This window comes from Muntiacus reevesi, chromosome 5 (genome assembly GCF_963930625.1).
Source record: "Muntiacus reevesi chromosome 5, mMunRee1.1, whole genome shotgun sequence".
NCBI classification, from domain to species: domain Eukaryota; kingdom Metazoa; phylum Chordata; class Mammalia; order Artiodactyla; family Cervidae; genus Muntiacus; species Muntiacus reevesi.
Window position 1 is genome coordinate 73,052,284 of NC_089253.1, and position 23,018 is coordinate 73,075,301.

General features: G+C 36.8%; 1 protein-coding gene across 7 annotated transcripts; it reads left to right on the forward strand.

The window, feature by feature from the left end:
• The first annotated feature begins 207 nt into the window (after positions 1-207).
• BROX (BRO1 domain and CAAX motif containing) lies at positions 208-21,580 on the forward strand. Of its 7 annotated transcripts, none has more exons than XM_065938382.1 (14): positions 208-545; positions 2,515-2,650; positions 2,961-3,077; positions 6,286-6,392; positions 6,703-6,799; positions 10,126-10,221; positions 11,218-11,290; positions 12,274-12,379; positions 13,068-13,157; positions 14,729-14,814; positions 15,785-15,866; positions 16,235-16,385; positions 17,817-17,976; positions 19,175-21,580. In XM_065938382.1, exons 3-14 carry the CDS (start codon positions 2,977-2,979, stop codon positions 19,259-19,261), a joined length of 1,236 nt encoding a protein of 411 aa, XP_065794454.1. In that variant the 5' UTR covers positions 208-545; positions 2,515-2,650; positions 2,961-2,976; the 3' UTR covers positions 19,262-21,580. The 7 variants fall into 7 exon arrangements, with proteins under 7 accessions (XP_065794454.1, XP_065794450.1, XP_065794456.1 ...); XM_065938379.1 differs by lacking the exon at positions 208-545 and adding an exon at positions 960-1,129; XM_065938380.1 differs by lacking the exon at positions 208-545 and adding an exon at positions 1,239-1,253.
• The last annotated feature ends 1,438 nt before the right edge of the window (positions 21,581-23,018 follow it).

Consider the following 23,018-nt stretch of genomic DNA (forward strand, 5'->3'; position numbering starts at 1 on the left):
ACATTAACAGGGCCAGGAGGAACCGCTACGGCCACCGCCGCCACCCGCCAAGGAGCCGCCCAAGCCCATTTGCCGCCACAGCCAAACTTTGCGGCTCTGAAGCGGCCGCCCCGCCGAAGCTCCGCCCCCGAGGCCCCGCCCCGGGTTAGGTTGAGGCCGCCCCGCTCCCCCAATTGGCTGCCATTGCTACTGAGGAATTCTTCCTCGGCTTAGGAGGCCCGGCCAGTCATGCTCTTTGTCTCTAGAGGAGACCGCAGCTCACGGGGAAAGACTGTGGGGGAATATCTTTAAAAGGGTTGAGGAACGAAGTGTTTGAAGGGGGCTGCGACAAGGCGGCAGCCTCCACTACCGAGGCGGCGCACACCGCCGAGCCTCGGTAACTGTCATGGCCGCCAGGGGCACGTGACCGCGGCTCGCGCAGGCTTGGTTCCATCGCTTTGGTTCTGTAGTCCCGGCTTGCCGACTCCCTCCCTTTCTCGTTTTGAGGAGTCGGACATTTCCTTTCTTCCCTCAGGAGGACTGCTGTATAGACTCCGAGGAATCTGGTAAGTATGTTATGAGGCTGGGCCTGTCGTCTCCCCAGAGTTCCAAGCAATAGGATCAAGCCTTTTTACAACAGGTTCCATAGACTCCCGGATAAGTGGTCTACAAAAGCCTCCTCCTAGAGCCTTCAAACAAATTAGAGAAAGAAAATCCACGTTAGCCCCACGAATCAAGGGTAGTAACAAGCTAGGTTCGCTGAATCCCTTTGCCCGGGTCTCCACTAGCATTCGGGCTGTCTCATAAGCTATACCTAGGGGTTGGTTTAGGCACCCCTGTCCGCCTCTCCCGGTTAGATAGTATCGGCTTTCCACAAAAATGTCTGTTCAGGAGGGGCACGCTAGGATGTGCGCCTGCGCAAGGTCACGGCGTTCAACTGGACTGGGCACCGGAGGAAGAGGCTGGGTAGTAAACAGGAAGTAGACCTTCGAAGCACTGGTGGCGGTAGTTGACGCGGGGACCCAGGGTCTCCAGAGTCGGGGAACGTTGTCGGTAATCAGACTTTTCTTGTGGCAGCCAGTTTAGGCGCAGGCTCTATCCGACTGTTGTGCTGCGTGGCTTTAAAAGACACCCTTCCTTGCATCTGCAGGTGGGTGTGTCGTCTTTCTACCCCACCCTTCAAATTCTCGAAAACCGGAGTGCCAGTCTCACCGGACAGATCGGGCAGGGGTAGAGGACACAGTATTTACCCTCTTCGTTCCTAAACTAAAGGTGTACGTAACTTAAAACATTTCAGCTACAAAGTGGGAGGGCGCGCTAAAATAGTATTTGTGAAAAATTTAAACTCACAAGTATATATTGTGTGCCATAGTTTCTAGGAGGCTTGGTTTATATGTACAGAGATGCTGTGTTAGTTTACATACGGTATAAAGGAGGTTTAAATGGGTGATGTTTAGAAGGTTATATATTTTTGAAGCCCTTGTTAATTGGGTTGAGTCATAAGTGAACTTACTCAATTTTTCACTGGGTACAAAATGCACTTTCTGTTTCTTAAATATCTGGTGCTCTCCAAAGGTGGTTTTGCCATGAATAACTAAATATAGTAAGGGAGATGCATAAAGTAGGTATTTTTTTACACTGAGCAGCCCACACTTTTTTCCAAATAAGAAAAGTTAATGGACAACATTGTATAATGCTTTCAAATTAATTAAGTCTTATCGAATTTCTACTTACTGGAATCTAACTGCCATATTTAAGTCTTCAGCTTTGCCTTCCTGTATTATCTTCATTATTTACACAAGGACTTTTAACAAGTGGGACACACTTTTTTTTTTTACCGGAAAGGTGTGAAACTTAATTTTTTTTAAGTTGGAATTTCATTTAGGTAGTTTTTAAAATGTCTTGGTTTTTAAGAATCTATATTTTTTTAATTTATTGACGTATAGTTGATTTACAATGTTGTGTTAATTTCTTCTGTACAGCAAAGTGACTCAGTTATACATACATATATTCATTTTCATTGCAGTTTATCACAGGATATTGAACATAGTTTCCTGTGCTATACAGTAGAATCTTGTTATTTATCCATCCTGTATACTAGTTTAGGCTTCCCTGGTGTCTCAGTGGTAAAGCACCCTCTTGCCAGTGCAGGAGACACAGAAGACATGGTTTTGATCCATGGGTCCAGAAGATCTCGGAGGAAATGGCACCCCACTCCAGTGTTCTTGCCTGGAAAATCCCATGGACAGAGGAGCCTGGTGGGCTACAGTCCATAGGGTCACAGAGTTGGACACAGCTGAGCAATTGAGCACACACACATGCACACATTGATTCTTATTAGCTATTCTGTCAAAAGTCTTTTTATTACAGAACACATGCTATAACCAGTCAGTTGGCCTCAGCAGTATCACATGGGAAATACAGTTAATTTAAGACCTATTTCTTTCAAGTAACGTTAGCAGTCTAAATAAGGGTCACCATTTGAACCTGTTTTGGAATTACATTTTCCTGGTCCTATGCCTGTTACGTTTTCAGCTGTGCAACCGAAGTCCAGTGCTCTGCTACTCAAAAGTGTAGTTTGGGAACCAGCAGCATCAACTTCCGAGGTCTACCCCAGACTGTTGAATCAGAATCTGCATTTTTAACAAGAACTCCCACCCCTTGTCCCAAGGTGATTTCTGTATACAGTAAACTTTAATCGTTACTGCTCCAGTGTGTTTAACGTTGCAGTTACTGTGAGCATATTTCCAAATGCTTTTTTTTTATAGGCCTTACCTAAATAAACAGGCTGCTATAAATAGACAATTGAAACAAGATTGACTGTAACAGTGAAGTATTTTATATACATGTCTGTTTTATATATTTTTATATGAAAATATATATCCTATGGTAATTTAAAATTTTTACTTAAAAATATTTTAGTACTATTTACATTGCTTATTAAATGTTTTAGTTTTTATACATTTATTTTTTGTCAATAGGAAACATCTGGAGAAAATGACACATTGGTTTCATAGGAACCCATTAAAAGCCACGGCTCCTGTCTCTTTTAACTACTATGGTGTAGTCACTGGCCCTGCTGCTTCAAAAATTTGCAGGTAAGTGTTAGCCAATCTCCACAAATATTGATTGAGCCACCCTTAGATACAAGGTCCTTTTAATGGGGCCATGAACAGTGCAGAAGTATGGAACACACTGTCTCTAACCCTAGACTTCTTGTTTAGTCCTGAAGTCCTGCCTGACAACTTAGAAATGATGTGTGGAGAGTTAAGTCATAGATTATTTAAGCTGGGTCCTAAGTTTTAGATGAGTGAGTGAGTCCTGGAGAGGCTAAAACAATTACAATTAGAGAGTTAAGACGTATGTTACAACAGTACAAGAGACTCCACAAAGTCATATTTGGACATTGTTAATTGGCCAGATAGTAAATTAATCGAGTTCTGAGCAGGGAGAGATTCCTTTTGACCTGAAATAGCCTTCAGGTTGTTCAGTAGGAGAGAGGACTTGAGCTGGGGTTTAAATGAATTGTATGCCTTAGATCGGGGTTGCCAGACTGTGTCCTTTAGATTGGCCCACAGCTTGTTTTTATAAATAAGATTTTATTAATGAGAACACAGCCGCCAACCCCCCCCCCCCCCACATTTACACATTGTCTTTGGGTGCCTTCCCTCTCTCCAGTAAGGTTGAGTACTGCCAAGTGAGACTTTATGGCCCACAAGACCTAGAGTATTTATCTTCAGGCCATTTACAGAAAGAGTTTACTGATCCCTGACTTAGACAGTAAGAAGGCTGAGGAGTAAGTCATTTCTGTTAGGAAAACCTTTGTTCTAGTGAATGTGAATAGAGCAGTTTCACTGAGAGATAGATACAAGAGATACAGAGAGATACAAGAGATAGGTATAAGAGAGATTTTGAAGGAGGTGTCAACTAGCCAGATTGACTGATTTGCTCTGAAAAGTTGAAAAGAATTCAGTCTATGAGATTCAGAACCTAGATGATCAAGACATTGGTGGTACCATTAAAGGAAAACTAAAAGAATCTCTGCTTTTGGTGGAAAGAAGTAATCAGAGCAGAAGGTAGAAAAACTGACTTATTGATCTAGATCAGGAGTCAGCAAACTTTTTCTGTAAAGGGTTAAATACCATATATATTGGTATGTATTTTAGGCTTTGCGAGCTATACATAATCACAATTAAATTATTCTTTATTTTATAAAAATAAGCTGTGGGGCATATAGAAACAAGTTATAAGTTGTAGTTTGCCAACCCCTAGTCTTGGACTTCTAGACCACTGCTCAGTTGCTAAGTTGTGACCTACTCTTTGTGACCCCATGGACTCTAGCAGGCCAGGCTCCTTTGTCTTCCACTGTCTCGTGGAGTTTGCTCAGATTCATGTCCATTGAGTCGGTGATGCTATCTAACCATCTCATCCTCTACTGCCCTCTTCTCCTTTTGCTCTCAATCTTTCCCAGCATCAGGGTCTTTTCCAGTGAGTCAGCTCTTCCCATCAGGTGGCCCAAATGTTGGAGCTGCAGTTTCAGCATCAGTCCTTCCAATGAATATTCAGGGTTGACTTCCTTTAGGATTAACTGATTTGATCTCCTTGCAGTTTAAGGGACTCTCACGAGTCTTCTGCAGGACCACAGCACAAAAGCATCAGTTCTTTTGTTCTCAGGCTTCTTTATGGTCCAGCTCTCACATCCATACATAACTACTGAAAAAACCATAGCTTTGTCTATATGGACCTGCTAGACATTGGTCCCAGCTTAACTGTTTCATCTGAGGCATTGGGCAAGTCTCTTAGCTCCTTTGGGTCTAATTACTCGTCTATAAACATAATAACCTAAATAAGATACTTCTAAGGTACACTTTTCTCAAATTCTGTCATTTTAAAATGAATTTAACTTTACACAAGTTGGTTTTCAGGTAATGACTGAATGCCTACTGGGAAATAGCTGGCAAAATATTTGAGCCTAGAGTAGGCCTTAAGGATTCAAATTGTTTTCGTAGTCCAGAATGACTCCCTCCCAGCCTTTAATTAAATAAGTCAACAATGACAGATTCATAAGGTAGCCCATCCCATTTTTGGTCAGCTGCATATAGTTGTTGGTATATGCTTTCTTGAATTAGCCTCCTTAGAGTTAGTACCAATGGATAAACACTCCATCTGGATCATACAGGATTAAGTTTGTGCTCCCTTCTAAATACTACTGCAATGTTACATTCTTCTGAATCTTAAAAGCGTTTGAAATGTTAGTATTATTTCACTCTAAAAGAATTTTGAGTATGTGCTTTATCCCAGACACTTACTAAGTTCTGGGTATACAGTCCCTCCTCTTGCTGCTTATAGTTTAGTCTTTCTTTAGTTATTCACACACAATTGTCTTCAGTCCTTCTCTATGTAATATGATTTCTGGATCCCTCACTAAGCAAACTGCCTTCTGAAATTAGATGGAGAACTAAAACAGGACGAAGTTAGAACTGACGATGTAGATCTAGTATTAGATATAAAGTTGTCCTCGTAGATGAGACCTCAGAAGAATGAAGAGCAGGGAATCAAAGATTGAACATTTTTGGAGGTGGGAATACAAAGGGGACTTGGAAGAAAACAGAGGAGTAACTTGTCGAGATAAGAGGAGAATTTGGAAATTTTAGTGTTATTGGAATCAAGCGAGAAAAGAATTTTAGAAAGAAACAATAAGTGTGTGCCACATTTATTGCTGCAGAGAATCAGAGGAGCCGGGAGATGAGAGAGCGTTTTAAAAATATCTAGTGGCCTCATCTCATTTTTTTGCATATTTACATGTGTTGTATTATAGAATGCAATTTTAAAATGTGATTTTATAATTAAATATATTTTGACATAATGTCAAATTTTGAAATTTTAAAAGGATATTAAAATTATGCACAAAAGTTAAATTTTCGTTTTTCAAAAAACTTTTATTGTGAACTGGTCAGATTAATGTATTTATTCTTAATTCCTTCCTCCCTTCTTAAATGCTTGTGTTAGTTTGATTATTTTAAATTAAAACTTGCTGTGCATTTTTTATTACATAATTATATTCATGATTTACCCCTTTAATTGGACTGAGCATATTTTAGTGTCATTTCTAAAACAGTCTTTATTAGAAATTTCACTTATCTCTAGTGTTAGTCATAATTAAATTCATTCCTGTATACTTAGAAGGGTCTTAGAGGAGGGGTGTGTACCTGTGTTTAAGCTTTTACGATTGAAACTTTTTAGCCATATTTACATAGATTCATTGTAATACAGCTTGCTTTACCATCTCTTTCTGTCTCATATAAGTGACCTGAGATCATCCAGAGCACGACTGCTTGAATTGTTCACTGATTTGAGCTGTAATCCAGAAATGATGAAAAATGCAGCAGATTCGTATTTTTCACTTTTACAAGGTTAGTTTATTCAAATGAACTTCTAAGTTTTTAAAAATCAGCTATGGAGAAATCCAAATTTAAGTAGTTTTCTAGGCTATATTCTGTGGTATGCTTGAGTTTCAGAAATGTGAAAATGTAGGGGTGGTACCTGGTCTTTCTAACATTTTGGAAATTAAATGTGTGCATATTTCATTTTATGTTACCTTAGGAGAAGGGGAGAGGGGTTGGGACTTTCATTCAGGTACCTGAAAAAGTCATCTGGAAAATGTTCTAAAGAGAATGCTCGATCATTCTTGTAAAATTTAAAATGTTGTCTTCCTTTTTATAGGTTTCATTAATTCATTGGATGAATCTACCCAAGAAAGCAAGTTACGATACATTCAAAATTTCAAGTGGACTGATACATTACAGGGACAGGTTCCAAGGTGAGCAGCACCAACGATACTAAATTGAAACCATTTTTGTAACGATTTAGATAGTGGTTTAACTGATAGCTTTGGTATTAAAGAAATAAAATATAAATCTGGTCAGCATTTTCCTTTATCAGGAAATTAATGAAAAAATGTTGACCTAAACTGCTAATACAGTCTATTAAGTAAAAGCAAAATTTGTTTCTCCTGGACCACATCTATTTTTGAGATAATCAGTGTAAATGTTAACTAGAATTGAGAAGCCTTGCTTTTTTTTTTTAACACCAAAAATGTTTTGTATTAGGGCATAGCCAATTAACAGTGGTAATGGTAGTAACAATGGTAATGATAGTTTCAGTGAACAGCAAAGCGACTCAGCCATATATATACACATGTATCCTTTCCCCCTCAAACCCCCGCCCCAGAGTTCCACGTGCTATATAGTAGGTCTTTGTTGGTTATCCATTTTAACAGCCTTGACTTTTAATAATACACAAAGAATGGTTTGGGAATTTGAAGTCCAAATTCCCAAAATTGGTCCTTGCTTCCATTCAAGCAGAGCTGAGTTTTAGTTTCTCCACTACTTTTCTTTTCTGATGGAGAGCTCAGAGGTCTTTGGTCACTCTCCTTTCTTCTTTCTCCCTAGTTCCACCCCAGCTCCATACTTTTTTGACTCACAGTACTGTGTTCAATTTTCCCTAATTTCAGTGTTTCTGCTCTTTCTAAAAACTTCCCCTCAAAACTTTCAGTCACCTGAGACTAGTTCGATTGTAACAGGAAGCAGATCATAATAGTGATGAATTTTTAACTACCTTTTTTTAAAAAACACCTTTGAGTTATGGGTTTTTTTCCAAAACCTTTTTGTTTGGTGTTGGGGTGCAGCCATTAGCAATGCTGTGGTAGTGTCAAGTGAGCAGTGAAGGGACTCGGCCATACTTGTGCATGTGTCCGTTCTTTCCCCAGACTCACCGCTGGGTTCTCTAAATGATCATATCTGTGTCTCAGTTTGCTTTAGAATTACCAGTTTATAAAATCAGAAGGGAAGAAAATGGGGCTTGCTGAACAGCCAGGGCAGGCATTACAGTGGAAAGAGGGTGGAATTTGGTTTCATACACATGGAGATGCAACCTCGGAGCTTCTCTCATGTGAATATTTGCTTCCCCAGCTATATGTTGGGGTTATAGGTAAAGGGCTTCTGTGAGCAGCAAAATAGGAAATCTTAATGTTAAGGGACTAATGTAATGTCAGACATTGAATAGACATTCAATAAATGTTAGTTTCCTTTGTTCCTTTGGAATATTGTATGTGGAATTCATAAACTGGGTAGGAAGTTAGGGACCATGAATCCCTTCCAAATTTTAATATTCTGGGATACCAAGGTTTTCTGAGTAAGTTCTCATTTTCTGTTTTTCTTTATGTACCCCTTTGTACTTCATTTAAACTTGAAGGAATATTTTTCTTAAAAACTTTTTTCTTTAAAAGAATCAAAGCTCTATCGTTAAATTACAGAACTTTGGCAGATTCTAAAGTGTTTCCCATTGCATAAATTTGACACTTTTTCCTACTGTGCTAAATTTTTATTCCTTCTAACAACATTTCTCAGCGTAGTTTTATGATACAGTGAGGAATTAATTATATGATAAAGGTCTTAAGTTATAATGTTGACTATTCGGTACATCTGAGATTTTTAAGTTATTTTATCCTTGATTGCTGCTTATTCAATGGAAAGTGTGCTGTGAGTGTATCTGTTCTGAAAAATATCTTTATCAAATATACACACTCTTAACTACTACCTAGATGTGGTACAATAGAGAGTGTTTGGGAGCAAGGCAGATTGAAAGAAACAAGGGATGGGCAAGAGAAAGTTCTTCATGAGGCTTTAGTATAAATTAACCAAACTATCATATTATTAAAGGTAAAGTTATAAATTTGGTATGCCTCCTAGGTCACCATTGCTGGAATTGCTAGGTGTAGTTACAAGACATAATTCATTGGAAAGGTCTCAGTGCTGAAAAATATAAGCTCTTAAACTATGCATTACATTTTTTGGGGCATGAAAAACTATTTTAAGGAGTTTGTTCATAACTGTCATATTTTGATGTTACATCAAACAGGATCACTTATAAGTCATTTTTGAATTATATGTTTTGTAACGAATCTTTTTTTTAATCTAAAAAGTTTCCCCCGTGTCTCTGTTCATTTTAAGATGGAGACAACAAATAAAACATAGAAAACAGAGTCACAATTCTAGTTTCTTCCCTTTGGACAATTTTTCTGTATTTTTAGTATTATGTGTGTATATAAGGGTATTACTTCAGGTTATATAAAGGTATTCTGGTTTTTTACTTCAACATTTGAGAGAAATGCAGTAATGTATGAAGAATTTTCAGGATCTTAACAGTAGTGAGTAAAAATATTATCTTCTTTGTTTCATAAGCTTTTTACCGTCTTTGTGTTGTGTTTAGTGATAGAATCTGAAGGAAATAAGATGTAAAATATGCTTATCTTTAAGACCTTTTTTATTGTAATATACTGATTGACTCAGTATTCAGAATCTTCTGCAGGTTCACATCCTGGCTTTTCGTTCTCTTGTTCCTGTATTTCTCTTTATAAATTGGCAACTTCAGTCAAGCTGGTTAGGTCATTTCACTGCTGTCAGAAAAATCTTTATCCTTTCTTGTGCTTTAACAGTGTCGTTCTTCATCTGGGATGTCTTTCTGCTTCCCTTCTGGACATCTTTCAAGGCACAGTTCAAATTCTGTTTGTACCAGTAAGCCTTCAGTCATTCTAGCCTGTGATCTTTCCTCTGAAATCTGTTTTCTTAAAATATGGTAGTTGCTCCAGAAGCAACGGGATACTTGTTAAAAATGCAAATTCTGCACACTTCCTAGACTTTTTTTTGTGTGTGAGATAAGTTCCAGAAATCTGTTTTTAAAGCTATTCAGTGTACAGTAACCTTTGGGAACTACTGTTCTCATATTTACTGTTACGAAGTATACACTGGACCTTCATGTTTAGTCATTTCTTGAATTTTTATTTTTAATGGAGGATAATTGCTTTACAGTATTGTCTTGCTTTCTGCTGTACAGTACTGTGAATCCTGCGTAAGTATACATATATCCCTTCCCTCTTGAGCTTCTCTCTCACCACCCTCCATAGTCATTTATTGCTAGTTATATGTGTGCTTATGTCTTATCTCCCCACCAATATTAAATACAAGGACTCTCTTCATTTTTTTCAGTGTGTATTTAGCTCTGTGATTTTGGGTAGGATTTATAGCAGGCTCATATAGAGATGTCTCAACCATGGACAGTGCTTAATGATTGTGTTTCTCATTCTAGTGCCCAGCAGGATGCTGTTTTTGAATTAATTTCCATGGGATTTAATGTTGCTTTATGGTATACCAAATATGCTTCAAGACTGGCTGGGAAAGAAAAGTAAGTTAAAAGGAGAGGGTTATATGCATATGTACTATTTTTCAAATATTTCAGGCCTCTGATTAAAAAGCCTACTGATTAAAGTACCACTTCTGAAAAATGTAAAGTTGCCTCATAATGTTGGTATTTTTAAGTACCAGAATCACAGATCCTGCTGTTACAAGCAAAAACAGTTTTAATAATCTTGTCTTGGGGATGGTCTTTCTAACTAAAACCTCAAACTATGAAAAGAGAAAGACCACATAAAAGTACCATAAACAAAGTTTAAAAACAAATGACAGATTGGGCCTAAGAAATTGTAGTGCATCTGACAAATTGTTTTCATAATCTGTGCTGTTACAAATCAACAGGGAAAAGACCAACAAATCAACTGAAAATAAGCAAAGGACATAAACAGGCAATTCACCAAAAAAGACAAAGGCTTATAAGTATGTGAAAGGTGTTTTGAAGGATTAAGGGATTGTGAAATAAAATGAGACACAATTTTTACAATAGTGCAGGTGAATGTTAGCAACAGGAAACTGGTAACTAGTAACTGTGGTATACCTGAACGGGGGAATGATAATATGCAGCCATTTAAAAACAGAGTTGAATTGTATGTGCTGATGTAAAATAGTGTCTGAAGTAATGTAGGTGATTAAAACAAGAGGAGAGTGAATACTGTGTATGTGTGTGTTTTTCAGGTATGTGCATGCTTTACATGTGTACTGATTTATGCTTGTTTATGTATGAAAGATTATCTGGAAGGAAAAGCAAGAAGCCTTTGTCCAGACCCCTAGACAGGAGCTCTTTTTCACTTGTCATCTCTTCTGTTTGGATATTTTTCATGTGCATTTGTTAGTTTTCTAAGTGTTAAATCAGATTTTTTAAAAGGAAGAAAACATAGTGAAAAACACAAATGATTGACTTTTGCAGTTTTATGAGAATATTCTAGTTGCTGGTTTTAATTCCAGAAGCAGGATTCATCCTGTAGCTAATGTCACCTCTCTCCTTCAGCATAACAGAGGATGAAGCAAAAGAAGTCCATCGAAGCTTAAAGATTGCAGCTGGGATTTTTAAACATATAAAGGTAACATAATAATAAAATATATTCTCAATACTTATTGAAATAATTTTTATTTCCTTCTTTGGGTGAAGGAATTATTTAATCATGTAAAAAGGACTAGTATGTGTTCTGTTTTCCTTACGTTAAGTACCTTGCTGATGAGTGCAGCCAATTAACAATATTGTCTCCACTTCAGAAAATCATCCGTGACTTTTACAATTAGATGACGCAGATGGTACTTCACTGCTTGTTTTTCTGTCTCTTGTGAAAAGATAGGAGAAAGCAAAACAGAAAAACTGATAGTTCTCAGCATTTCTCCTTGCTGTCTGCCGCACTTGCCAGGAGTATTCATGATTCTGCAAAATGGAATTTTCTGAGTATATTATCTGTATCAGAGTGAAAATGCTAGCAGGTCAGTCAGTACACACTAATTATATTAAATTTCCTGGAGCTGTGATGGGAATAAGGGAAAAGACTAAAATGTTTTCCAACCAGAATTACCCCCACCTCATTCTAATTAAACCAATATTTACTGAAGCCTCCTGGAAGCCAGTGTTGCACTTTCTCATGATGAGATAGTTTTATGGTGATGGAAAAAGCTGTGATCCTGAGTGTGCTACAGAATTGAGCTTCTTTGTATCTATTAGTAGTAATGTTAATGAACAGTTCTGGCTCTCATGTAAAAGGGAATTAGGTTACCATGTCAGTGAAACATTTTCTAAATTGAGGATATGACTTGCATATCTAAGCAATTTATTATGACCCAGATTTTGCTCTTGAATTTCTTATCTTACAAAAGTTTATTAAAAAACTTTAAAAGTTTTAGTGTATAGGAACTTTTATTTTCTGTAAGCTTCATATTGCTTCTTTTTACACAATTTTTATTTGTACCCTAAATTTCTGATAAATCCCCAAATCAGGTGTCCCATAACTTCCATTTTCTTTATGTCTAACAACTGAGTTAAAATTTGGTTTCTTTGTTATTTGTTTTTTTTTTTCTCTCTCAGGAAAGTCATATCCCAAAGCTCATTACACCTGCAGAAAAGGGGCGGGATTTAGAGGCACGACTCATAGAAGCTTACATCATCCAGTGTCAGGCTGAAGCTCAAGAAGGTATCCTAAATATTGTAAGATTTTTGTTGTTGTTGTTGTTGAAGAATTAGCATTTTACTCTTCCTTTTAAAAAATCAGTTAGCTGGAATTAAGTTTCAGAATTTGGGAAATTTATAGTGAGGGATGACTTTTACTTTTAGCATTTGCCTCCATGTCTCATTAACAGGAAAGGACTTACAGTTTAATGCCTTAAGAGGATTCTGATTTCATGCATTTGTGGCAGCATAAAATTAAGTCTGTAACTCATCTTTGCCTCACCAACTTTTTTTTCTCTTCCACTTACCTGGCTTACCTTGAAATCTTCACTTTTGAATGGCTGGAAATAAAGAGTTACGTGAAAATAATGAGACTTCGTAGGCTTTTGTTGTTCTTTATTTCAAACTCTAGTGCCCTGAAAGTATTTGTTTCCTCTTACATCATGCAATTTTGTAGTAGTGGTTTTCTGTGAGTAGTAAGTAGCTAGTGATTTATGTAAGGAAATGGTATCAGAACCAACAAACTCATTGTTTTTGGTTTGTTTACATTTGTATTTTCTGTAGCTTACTTTTCATGTTAAAACTTTTAACAAAGAAGTTAAATGGATTAAAATCCTGATAGATAGGAGACTGTCTTTTTCTTTTATAATGAACTTAAGGTGAATGCAAATGAACTTAATCATACAATACACTTCATTGTGTTTTGGCTATAGTAACAATTGCTCGAGCAATTGAGCTGAAACATGCTCCTGGACTAATTGCTGCTCTGGCATATGAAACAGCCAATTTCTATCAGAAAGCTGGTAAGTTTACAGTTCTGTTTTTTAGTCTTTAGGTTTTCACAGTAAGCTCTTGGCTTAGTAGGCAACAAGCAAAACCAAAGGACTTTCAGATTGTTTCATCATTTGCAAAGCTGGAATAATACCTACATTATTTTATTATTTTATTACTCTTATTTAAAAGAAAATTAAAAAATTAACAGACGTTCACAGTTGATAGGCTCCATGACTTCTAATGAAAAGGACAGTGCTGTACTTTTTAACCAGTTATGTCTGATAGTTAAACAATTGTTTTTCTTTTGAAGTGTTTTTGATCTTTATAACAACTTTATATTACTGTCCTTATTTAGACAAGAAACTGAAATCCAGAGAATTAGCATAACTAATTTGTAATTTAACAGCTTGCAGGTGTGAGGGTGGGACTAGTGCTCAGGTCTTCTCAACCTGGTTTTCTTTTCAGTCACTTATTTGGGAAACATGCATATTTTTCTGTTTATGGGATGGTTACCCTTTTGGTTGCTGAGTGTACTAATTCGCAGCCTGGGGAAGAAGAAAAACATATAACCACACTATTTTAGCATAAAAAAGGTGTTGTCACAGGGGTGAAATAAAAACCTAAAGGATCTGGGTATGCTAGAGAGAGCTTTCTAAAGGAAGTTGGTGGTTTAGCCTGATTTTGAAATGTAAATAGAAATTCTAGGTTTGCTTGGATGCTGCAGCTTATGGAAAGAGTAGAAAATTCTCTAGTACATACAGAGATAAGAAAGAACTTAGTGCATTCTGGAACCTTTAGACAGATGCTCTTAGCTGAAACAGAATGAGTGGTAGGAAAGGGTAGGAAAGTATGCATGTGTGAGATTACAGATTGATTCGTAAACCTACGTAAGAAGTTTGGCCTTTGTTCAGTAGCTGTTTGGGACTCCTTAAAAGATAGAACTGATAAACTCCTTAAAAGAAGTAAAAGTGACTTGATTGTGTTTGAATTTAAGAGCCCTATCATTGCAAGATGAAAAATGGGCCTGCTAGTGAAAGAGTAGTAAGGCTGACCATAATCACTTCTTCCTAAGTACTATGGAAGAAATAATGAAAGCTTTGACAAAGACAGCAAAGCAGGAAATGGAGAGGAAGAAATAGATTTGAGAGGTGTCGGGTAGGAGATATGATAATGCATGTTTATACAAGATGCAGCAGTGGGGTGGTGAATAAGGGTTAGGAGAGTATCCTTGTTTCTGACTTGGCTGTCTAGACTACTCTTTGCATTGCTGTTTATATAAAATATTTAAAAGAGATACTCTAATAGTATTCATATTTCTCTTGAAGTTCTCAGTCATTTCTAATTTTATCATTATCTCCAACTTAAATTACATGAATCATCAAATCAAAGAGGTGCCCTGGTATTTAACCTGTCTTACTGTGTAGTTAAAATATGGTTATGGGAAAATAAATCACTGTAAATAAAGCAAAGCTTTTAAAATGTAAATGCTTGAGTTTTAGGTGTGAATGGCATTCTGCTTTTAGCATCTGAACACATGAACTGAAAGTCTTCTAGTGAATCAGGGTGAAATTATATTTTGCTTTTTAAAATGTAACTTTAGATCATGCTTTATCCAGTTTGGAGCCTGCATACTCTGCTAAATGGAGAAAATATCTTCACTTGAAAATGTGTTTCTACACAGCTTATGTAAGTATTTTTCACCCAAAACAATGTGAGTTACTGTCTCTTCAGCTCCTTGAGTGCCAATTCTGTCATTTCTCCAGGCTCTTCGTTAGCATTTTACAAATAATGGACAGCTCTCAGTAAATGTTCCCTGACAGTCAGTGCAGCCATTGTGGAGTAAAGTGGGTGGAAGGAGATGGTGTAGAGCTGGGTTATAGCAATGGAATTGCTGTTTGATTCAAACCCACTTAAGCTGCAACCTTCTGCAAACTTCATAAGAATTCTCTCTAATTTTGTCCTGTTCATTGGGAAAGATATTTACTAATTAAAATCTTAAGACTTAACCATGCAATATATCAACCTGGGTTGGTGAAGAATCATTAATAAAATTTCTTATAGCTTATAATCTGCTTTATACACATTGCTTGGCACCACGTGCAATCCCTGGTTTGATGTAGACATTTGAAGAGTAAATGGCCTAATCCAGGCTGGTAACTTTTTCTTAAAACTTGGTTAGGCCTTAATCTCAAAGTCCTCCTTCCCTCTCCCCTCTGCATTAGCGTAGTAAGTTCCCTCCTTTATTCACTCTGCCCTGTTTTTTTTTTTTTTGGCTGCACCATGTGGCTTGTGGGATCCTAGTCCCCTGACCAGGAATTGAACCCAGGCCCCCTCCATTGGAACAGCAGAGTCTTAATCACTGGATCACCAGGGAAGTCCTGTTCTGCCTTAATTTTAAAAACAGGTTTCAGCAAATACTGTTTGCTCTCAGTCCATGGTTAGATGACTAGATTGGCTCAAGGCTTGATGTAATTCCACTTTTTATACCAACAGAGATGAGGGTTAGCTTATTCAAGGAAAGAAGTGTAAGGGATTGCATTGATTCTTCCAACAATGGACAAAAGCATTTCTTTATCTAATGCATATAGAAAACAGTGACAGTGGAAAGCATCATTTGAGGAGAGAATGAATAAAAATTTGGTTTTTTTTTAATCAGGCTTATTGTTATCATGGTCAGACTTTGTTGGCTAGTGATAAATGTGGTGAAGCAATCAGGTCGCTCCAAGAAGCAGAAAAATGTAAGTATCCCACCAGAATATTAACTCCCCTTTTAAAAACTAATGTTTTATCAGAAAGAGGAATAGGCAGTTAAAAGATTTTGGCTGAGATCATGAAAGGGAATGAGATTAAGTGAAGTAATGAAGAAAAGAAAGAAGTGCTTCAAAAACCTTTAACTTCTAGAACATACCTACTTATCACTTAACACTATTGTTGGTACTGCTATTATACTAGTTAAAGAGCATCTTTGATGAATAGCATTTTTACACTGAAATGTGAAGTAATTAGCCTCCAACTAATGAAAAAAAAAGAAAAAAAAAAGAATAGCATTTTTAGTATAGATAATAATTGATTATAATCAAATAACTTTATATCCTTTCACATTCAGTTTATGCAAAGGCAGAAGCATTATGCAAAGAATATGGAGAAACCAAAGGACCTGGACCAACAGTCAAACCTTCGGGACACTTATTCTTTAGGAAACTTGGAAATCTTGTGAAGAACACTCTAGAAAAATGTCAGCGAGAAAATGGATTTATGTGAGTACAACTTAGTATATGATTTTAGTAATATGATTTTAGTACAACTTAGTATATGATTTTAGTATATGATTTTAGTATACCATTTAGTATATAATGGTATAGTGTATACAGTCAGCCCTCTGTACTCTGTGGGTTCCACATCTCTGAGTCCACCAACCACTGATCGGAAATATTCAGGGGAAAACAATTCTAGAGAGTCCTCAAAAGCAAAACTGCAGTTTGCTGCAGGCCAGCCACTATTCACATAATATTTACCTGAGTTTGATCCCTGGGTTGGGAAGATCCCCTGGAGAAAAGAAAGGCTACCCACTCCAGTATTCTGGCCTAGAGAATCTCATATAGTCCATGGGGTCACAAAGAGTCAGACATGACTGAATGACTTTCACTTTACGTTCTAATAGATATTATAAGAATGTAATACCTAGTAAATATCTCAACCTGGAGATGTTTTGAAGTTTACAGGAGGATGTGTTTGTTATATGCAAATACTACTTCATTGCATATAAGGAACCTGAGCATCTGTGGATTTCAGTATCTCATGAGGATCCTGGAACCAATCCACCACAAGATACCAAGGGATGACTATATTTATAATGTTTAAATAGTAATATTGTTTTAATAATACCAATTTGTTATGTCTATTCCTATATGTATCATATCAAGTTGCATTTAAGTTGGGCATTAATTTTCCATTTAAATTGTTGATAGAATTCACTTATGTTGGACCTAACTTTATTCTACTTCTGATAATGACCTATTAAAGCAGATTTTTAAATGCACATGAATTATTAACTTCAGCCCACTTCTACTGTCCTAACTTCCTCTTACCTTTGTTTCTCTGCCATCTCTTCTCTATCTGTTACACACATATGAATACGTATCTTCTGTTGATACATTCTTCTAGTTTTGGTCATGTATAAAGAAGGGAAATCAGTTTTCTATCTGTCCTGTCTAGTTCTGTCAGGCAGTTTTCTATTATTAAATCAGTGCTGTTCAGGCTGTAGATGAGCACCTCTGTAAGCTGGCAGGATGAATTTTGTCCCTGCTTTTGTCTCTTGCATTCTTCCCTTAATATTCTAGTTCTGGTCATGCTGTGCTCTTCCACTTCTTGAACATGCCCAGTTTGACTTTCATCGCTTCAGAAAGCATCCGTGACCCCCCAAATATGGGTTTAATTGCCCCTCTTTTGTGTTTTCACAGCGCTCTACATCCCTCATAGCTTCAATTACATTGCTCTGTAGTTGACAGGGTTTCTTGACTTTGTTACCTACTCATCTGTAAGCTCTGTGAGACAAGAAATTCTTTTCTATGTTAATCTATGTTAAATTGTCATTTTCTTGCATAGGCTCTTGGACACAGGTAGACACTCAAATAGTTTAAAAAAAAAATGAATGAATGAATGAATTGCTATTTATATTTCTTTTGCAGTTACTTTCAAAAAGTTCCAACAGAAGCCCCACAACTGGAACTCAAAGCAAATTATGGTCTCGTAGAACCTGTACCTTTCGAATTTCCTCCTCCAAGTGCACACTGGACGCCAGAAACGTTGGCTGCTTTTGATCTCACCAAAAGACCCAAGGATGACAGTGTATGAGATGGATTGTTTCCATTCATTCACAAAATTTTAAGAGAATTCAGACTTCACAGTTTGATGTTGTTCTCTAAATAGATATGTTTGTCTAAATGTTACGTTAGCTAATAACAGTGCTTTGTGTAAAATCTGTTGTAGAACTAACTCTCAGAGATAAACCTCTAGGCCTCAGTTGTCTTCTGATTTCTTACATAGTTGACTGATATGTTTTCAACACATTATCTTGCCATTTTACAGTTTGTCAGAGCCTCTTTTAGGAGGAGTGTGTGAAGACAGGTCTTAAAAGGATGCCTCATCCAATGTTTATAGTGCTATAGCAGTGTTGGTTTTGATTTAGCATAGTGCCTGCTATTTGAAGATTTGACCTAATTTCAACATTCTGTGAAATCATTCAGGGGCAAAATAAGACTGCTTTTATTCATTTATATCTAAGTGTATCTTAGTGTGCTAAATAAAATGGTAGATTAAGTGGAAATTTTGAGGTTTGGCTACCAAAAGATAAGAGGTCTGTGAAGAAAAGGGATAGGAATTACTTTGCAGACATAGCCCCTTCCTTGAAAAAAAATTTTTTTTTAATTGTATTACTGTTTTTGACCACACTAGGTCTTTGTTGGGGTCCACGAACTTCTCTGGTTCAGTAGTTGGCAGCATGTGGGCGTAGTTGCCCTGAGGCCTGTGGAATATTAGTTCCTTGAAAAGGGATTGAACCTATGCCCCCCTTCGTTGGAAGGCAGATTCTTAACCACTGAACCACCAGGGAAGTTCCTGGTTTTGTTTTTTATATATAATTTTCTACCCATACTAAAACCATTATTCCTAAAAATAGCAACTTTTGCATCCTGTTCAGCCTTTTAAAATAGTTCTAAGAGGTAGCCTGTTAGTGTCACAAGTAATCTTTGAACTTAAGGGTTCCACATTCATAGATTGATCACTCAGTTTCCCCCTCAGGAAGACTAAGAATACCATTACTTTGATTTTTGCCCACCCATCCAGGTTTTCATCTTCAGTGAAAATGTTGCGTTCCTGTTTTGTCTTTAGTTGAATTGGTTGGTACACAGCTTCTGGCACAGCTTTGGTAGTCTCAGTGATACATTTTAATATATCTCCTCTGTATTAGTGTGAAATAGAATAGACCTAGTGTTTGTTTTCCAGATCTTAGTTTATGTACTTACACTGTATTTTTCTTTCTTCCTAGGCTAAACCCAAACCAGAAGAAGTGGTGAAACCTGTGAAAGAACCAGATATCAAACCTCAAAAGGACACTGGCTGCTACATCTCCTAAACTACATTGATCCAGTATGCACTTTGAATTTCTCTACCAGTAGATAGGATAAACCATGGAAGTTCATGTATCTTGCAATGATTTCTCTAAAGCCTATAGATTAATTTAGTACATTCAGAAGGAATCTTCCTTCAGTTTATTCTTGATTTCTAACACAGTAGAAATGTTTTCTGCTTTGTTTCCAAACTCCTTTTGAATCAGGACAACCTGTGAACAATTTTTATTGCACCTCTAAAGGGCATGCTTGGGGATTGGGTTTTTCCTCCAAACATCTGGGTAGTAGTCAGTTTCAGGTTAAACACTATAGGCCAGAATCATGTGGTTTCAGGTGTGTTTTTCTACCTTCACAAAGAAGAATTTATTTTCTTTCCTTTTATTTGATACCAGAAGAATGACAAGAGTCAGTTTTTAACAGATGATTTTTTCCCCTCTCCATTATGTCAGCTGGTAGCACAGACTTGTTATATTCCGTGTCAGTTACCTTTTCTGGTGGGGAAAAAAATTACTTTCAGTTAAGGATCAAAAAATCTTCATACCAAATCACTTACACACACATGTTGAAGTCTGTAACTAATTCATTAGTATTTATAGGCATATTAAGACCATCCAAAAATGTAACTCCTCTGCTGGTAGCCCTACACTTCATTTCAGCCTCAATAAACAAACCTACAATATTTTTTAAAGTAGTTTTTCTAATGGATTTTTTTTTTTACTTAGGGGCAGAACTTTATAACAGCTCTTAGTGTTTCTATGTGAGAGGACAGTGAAATGTTTTTGTAGAAGTCATATACTGCATGATGAAAAGAAGGAACTTGAAACCTAAACAAGATAGGTTTTCCTGAATTATACTGGTAAATCTCTACTTCTTTGTTGCAGAAGTTAGAGTATTGCCTTTGTTACCTGATTTCTGTGTAAGTGATATTTATATAGTTTTCTAATAACACTTACACTCAGAATTGTAATGCTTTAGGTCAAAGGCCATAGCAAAAACTTAGCCAATAGATATAGTATATCGTAAAAAACAGCTTGTAATATTTGAAATAGTTTAGTATATACACAATCCTGGGAAATAGTGGATATTTAATACTTTAACAAGAATCACCCATGTAGATTTATCTTCCTTTGAGTTTCCTAGGGCGTTAGCTAATTTTTCTATTATAAATGACAGGTTGGTTCAAATAATAGAAACAGTAGTGTATGTTAAGAGCTTACTCCATGCTAGGCACTGTGCTGAGCTCGTACATAGATAAACCTTTGAATCTACATAGCAATTCTGTGAGATACAAGTAAAATCTGCACAAAGTATTGAGATAGGAATAAACATTACATTAGGAAGAATAAATACATTATGCCTATCTGAATCAGTATTGTTCAAATAAATGATTATTTAAATCATAGTTTATGTTCTTGGGGAAAAAAGCTATATAGAATCAGTGAGGGGTTGTTTTTTTAACATATGGAAATGCTAATTACTCCTTACTGTATTACACTTAATATTTGAAGCTGCAGTTTCCAGAATAAGTGAAGTAATAACTGGGCAGACATTTAGTTTTATTTTGTTGTTTATAGAAAAAGACACTTTAATTTCACTATATTTTCTGTGCTTTTCTGCCATTTACTGACAAAACTTTAAACAGTACTTGATGCCAGCTTTATTACTCTTGGCCTAAGATCTATTTATTTTAGGAACTAGTGCTTATTTAGCCTAGTTACTAAATTTTCACATTGACATTTTTATGGGTCCTACTACTATATATGGAATGAAAATGTGTAATAAATGCGTAGTGCTTCTGTAAAATGCAGTAAATACTGGTATTAACATTTAATCAATTGGCAACTTCAACATAAGCAGATAGTAAATATTCTGTTGACTCAGCAAATGTGACACTTTGTGACTAAACTATCCCATTTTTTATATATATATATATGTATATACACACTGTCCTTTGAAAATGGTGTTGGAAATTTGGGGAAGTTAACAAATGTAACGAAGTTGCATGAATGTCTTAGAGAGATGTAACTATTTGTGTTAACTGTTGCATACTTAGTTTAAACCAGATAATGACAGCTAACATCCTGCTAAAGATATTGTTAATACACTGAATTATCTTTTTATTTATGAAAATAAAAGTGATTTTACTTACAGTTTCATTGGAATTTTTTGTTTTTCAATAAATATTTTTCATGCTTATTAAGCTGATAACAAGGTTCATACATGTAAAATCATAATTCTTTACAGTTATATTTTAAAATGACAGATGCATTTGTATCTGTTACTTTATGCTACATGAATTCATTAAAATACTCAGTGCTCCTTGACCTTTTCGGTTTCTTTAGCTTACTGTCACTTATCTTTTAATTTCGAAGTAAGGTTTCAATCAGCCTGCATATAGTCTTTTTCTTTTTTAATATTTATTTATTTATTTATTTGGTTGCACTGGGTCTTAGATGAGGCATGGAGGATCCTTGATCTTCATTGTGGCATGAGATATCTTTAGTTGCAGCATGTGAACTCTTAGTTGGGGCCTGTGGAGTCTAGTTCCTTGGCCAAGAATCGAACCCAGGCCCCCTGCATTTGGAGTGTGGGGTCTTAGCCACCAGACCACCAGCGAAGTCTCCATCCTACATGTATCTTATTCACATTATTACCCAGCATTCTGCAGTCTTGTGTACCGTGGTGAGCTAAGCTAGGGACCTTATCACTATACAATATTCTGCGGAGAACTTTGTACTTCGGGAGCTTTGAGGTGGCATTTTCAGTACTATATAAATGTACTCAAAATCATACTCAGAAGTATTGCCTTCTAGAGTAATTGTGGGTTAGAAAATAAGGCATATTTTATCAGTATGTACATAAAAATAAAAGTGTCATTTGGTTTACTGTAATTTTCTATCTAAAGAATGAGTTACTTGCTTAGAATTTACATTCTTGTTTTAAGACAAACTTTTTGTAGTAAACTATAGAGATTAAAATAGTTAATCTTGAGGGAGAACCTACTGTGAACCAAAGAAGAAGAAACCACATTGGACTGTGCTTATCCAAAAGGCCAGAGCTATCATGCAATTGAGTGTATCTGATGCCTGTGATGCGCTTGAGGTGAGTCTCGGAGAAAATGTCAGATCACCTGTTGGCTTGATACTGTCTAAAGCATCTCTAGTCGTTTGCCTCAAACTATTCCTCTCAGCTTTCTGGGGCTGGCTGGGCAGGGCCTCAGGTGGCTGGAGCTCCCAGGCTGGTCGCCTTCAGAATTTTGGACAAATTTCCTAGATCATCTGCTATGATGTAAGAAAAGTTGACAAATACTCCAGTAGGACAGGTAACATACCCCAATAGCACAGGTATATCAGTAATGTCACTTACTCATGGTGTTTGAGTGCATATACAGGGTCTAGTACTGAAAATAAAAATAAATGGAAAAGTTCTGCCAGGTGATGTTCTGTCAGCATTTCTCAAGGAGGAGCAGTGGTTTGTTCATACTGTTGGTTTTTTCATATTTCCTCAGAATATTCCTGCCTGCCTGAGTGAGTCATTGATTGGAGAGGGCTGGTGTCCTCAGGTGAAATGGCATAGAGAAGCTGGGGTGAATACTGCCCTCTGCCCCGTGAAGTGGGGCTTCAACTGCCCTGTCCTTTCAAGGCTTGCTCTCCTGACCCCCTCAGGAAAAGAAGGGAAGGGAGCTGGGGTCACCGCAGGCCCCTATGAACAGGGCTGATAAACTCTTGGTAGCTAACCCAATGCCAGTTCTCTGCTGCGTTA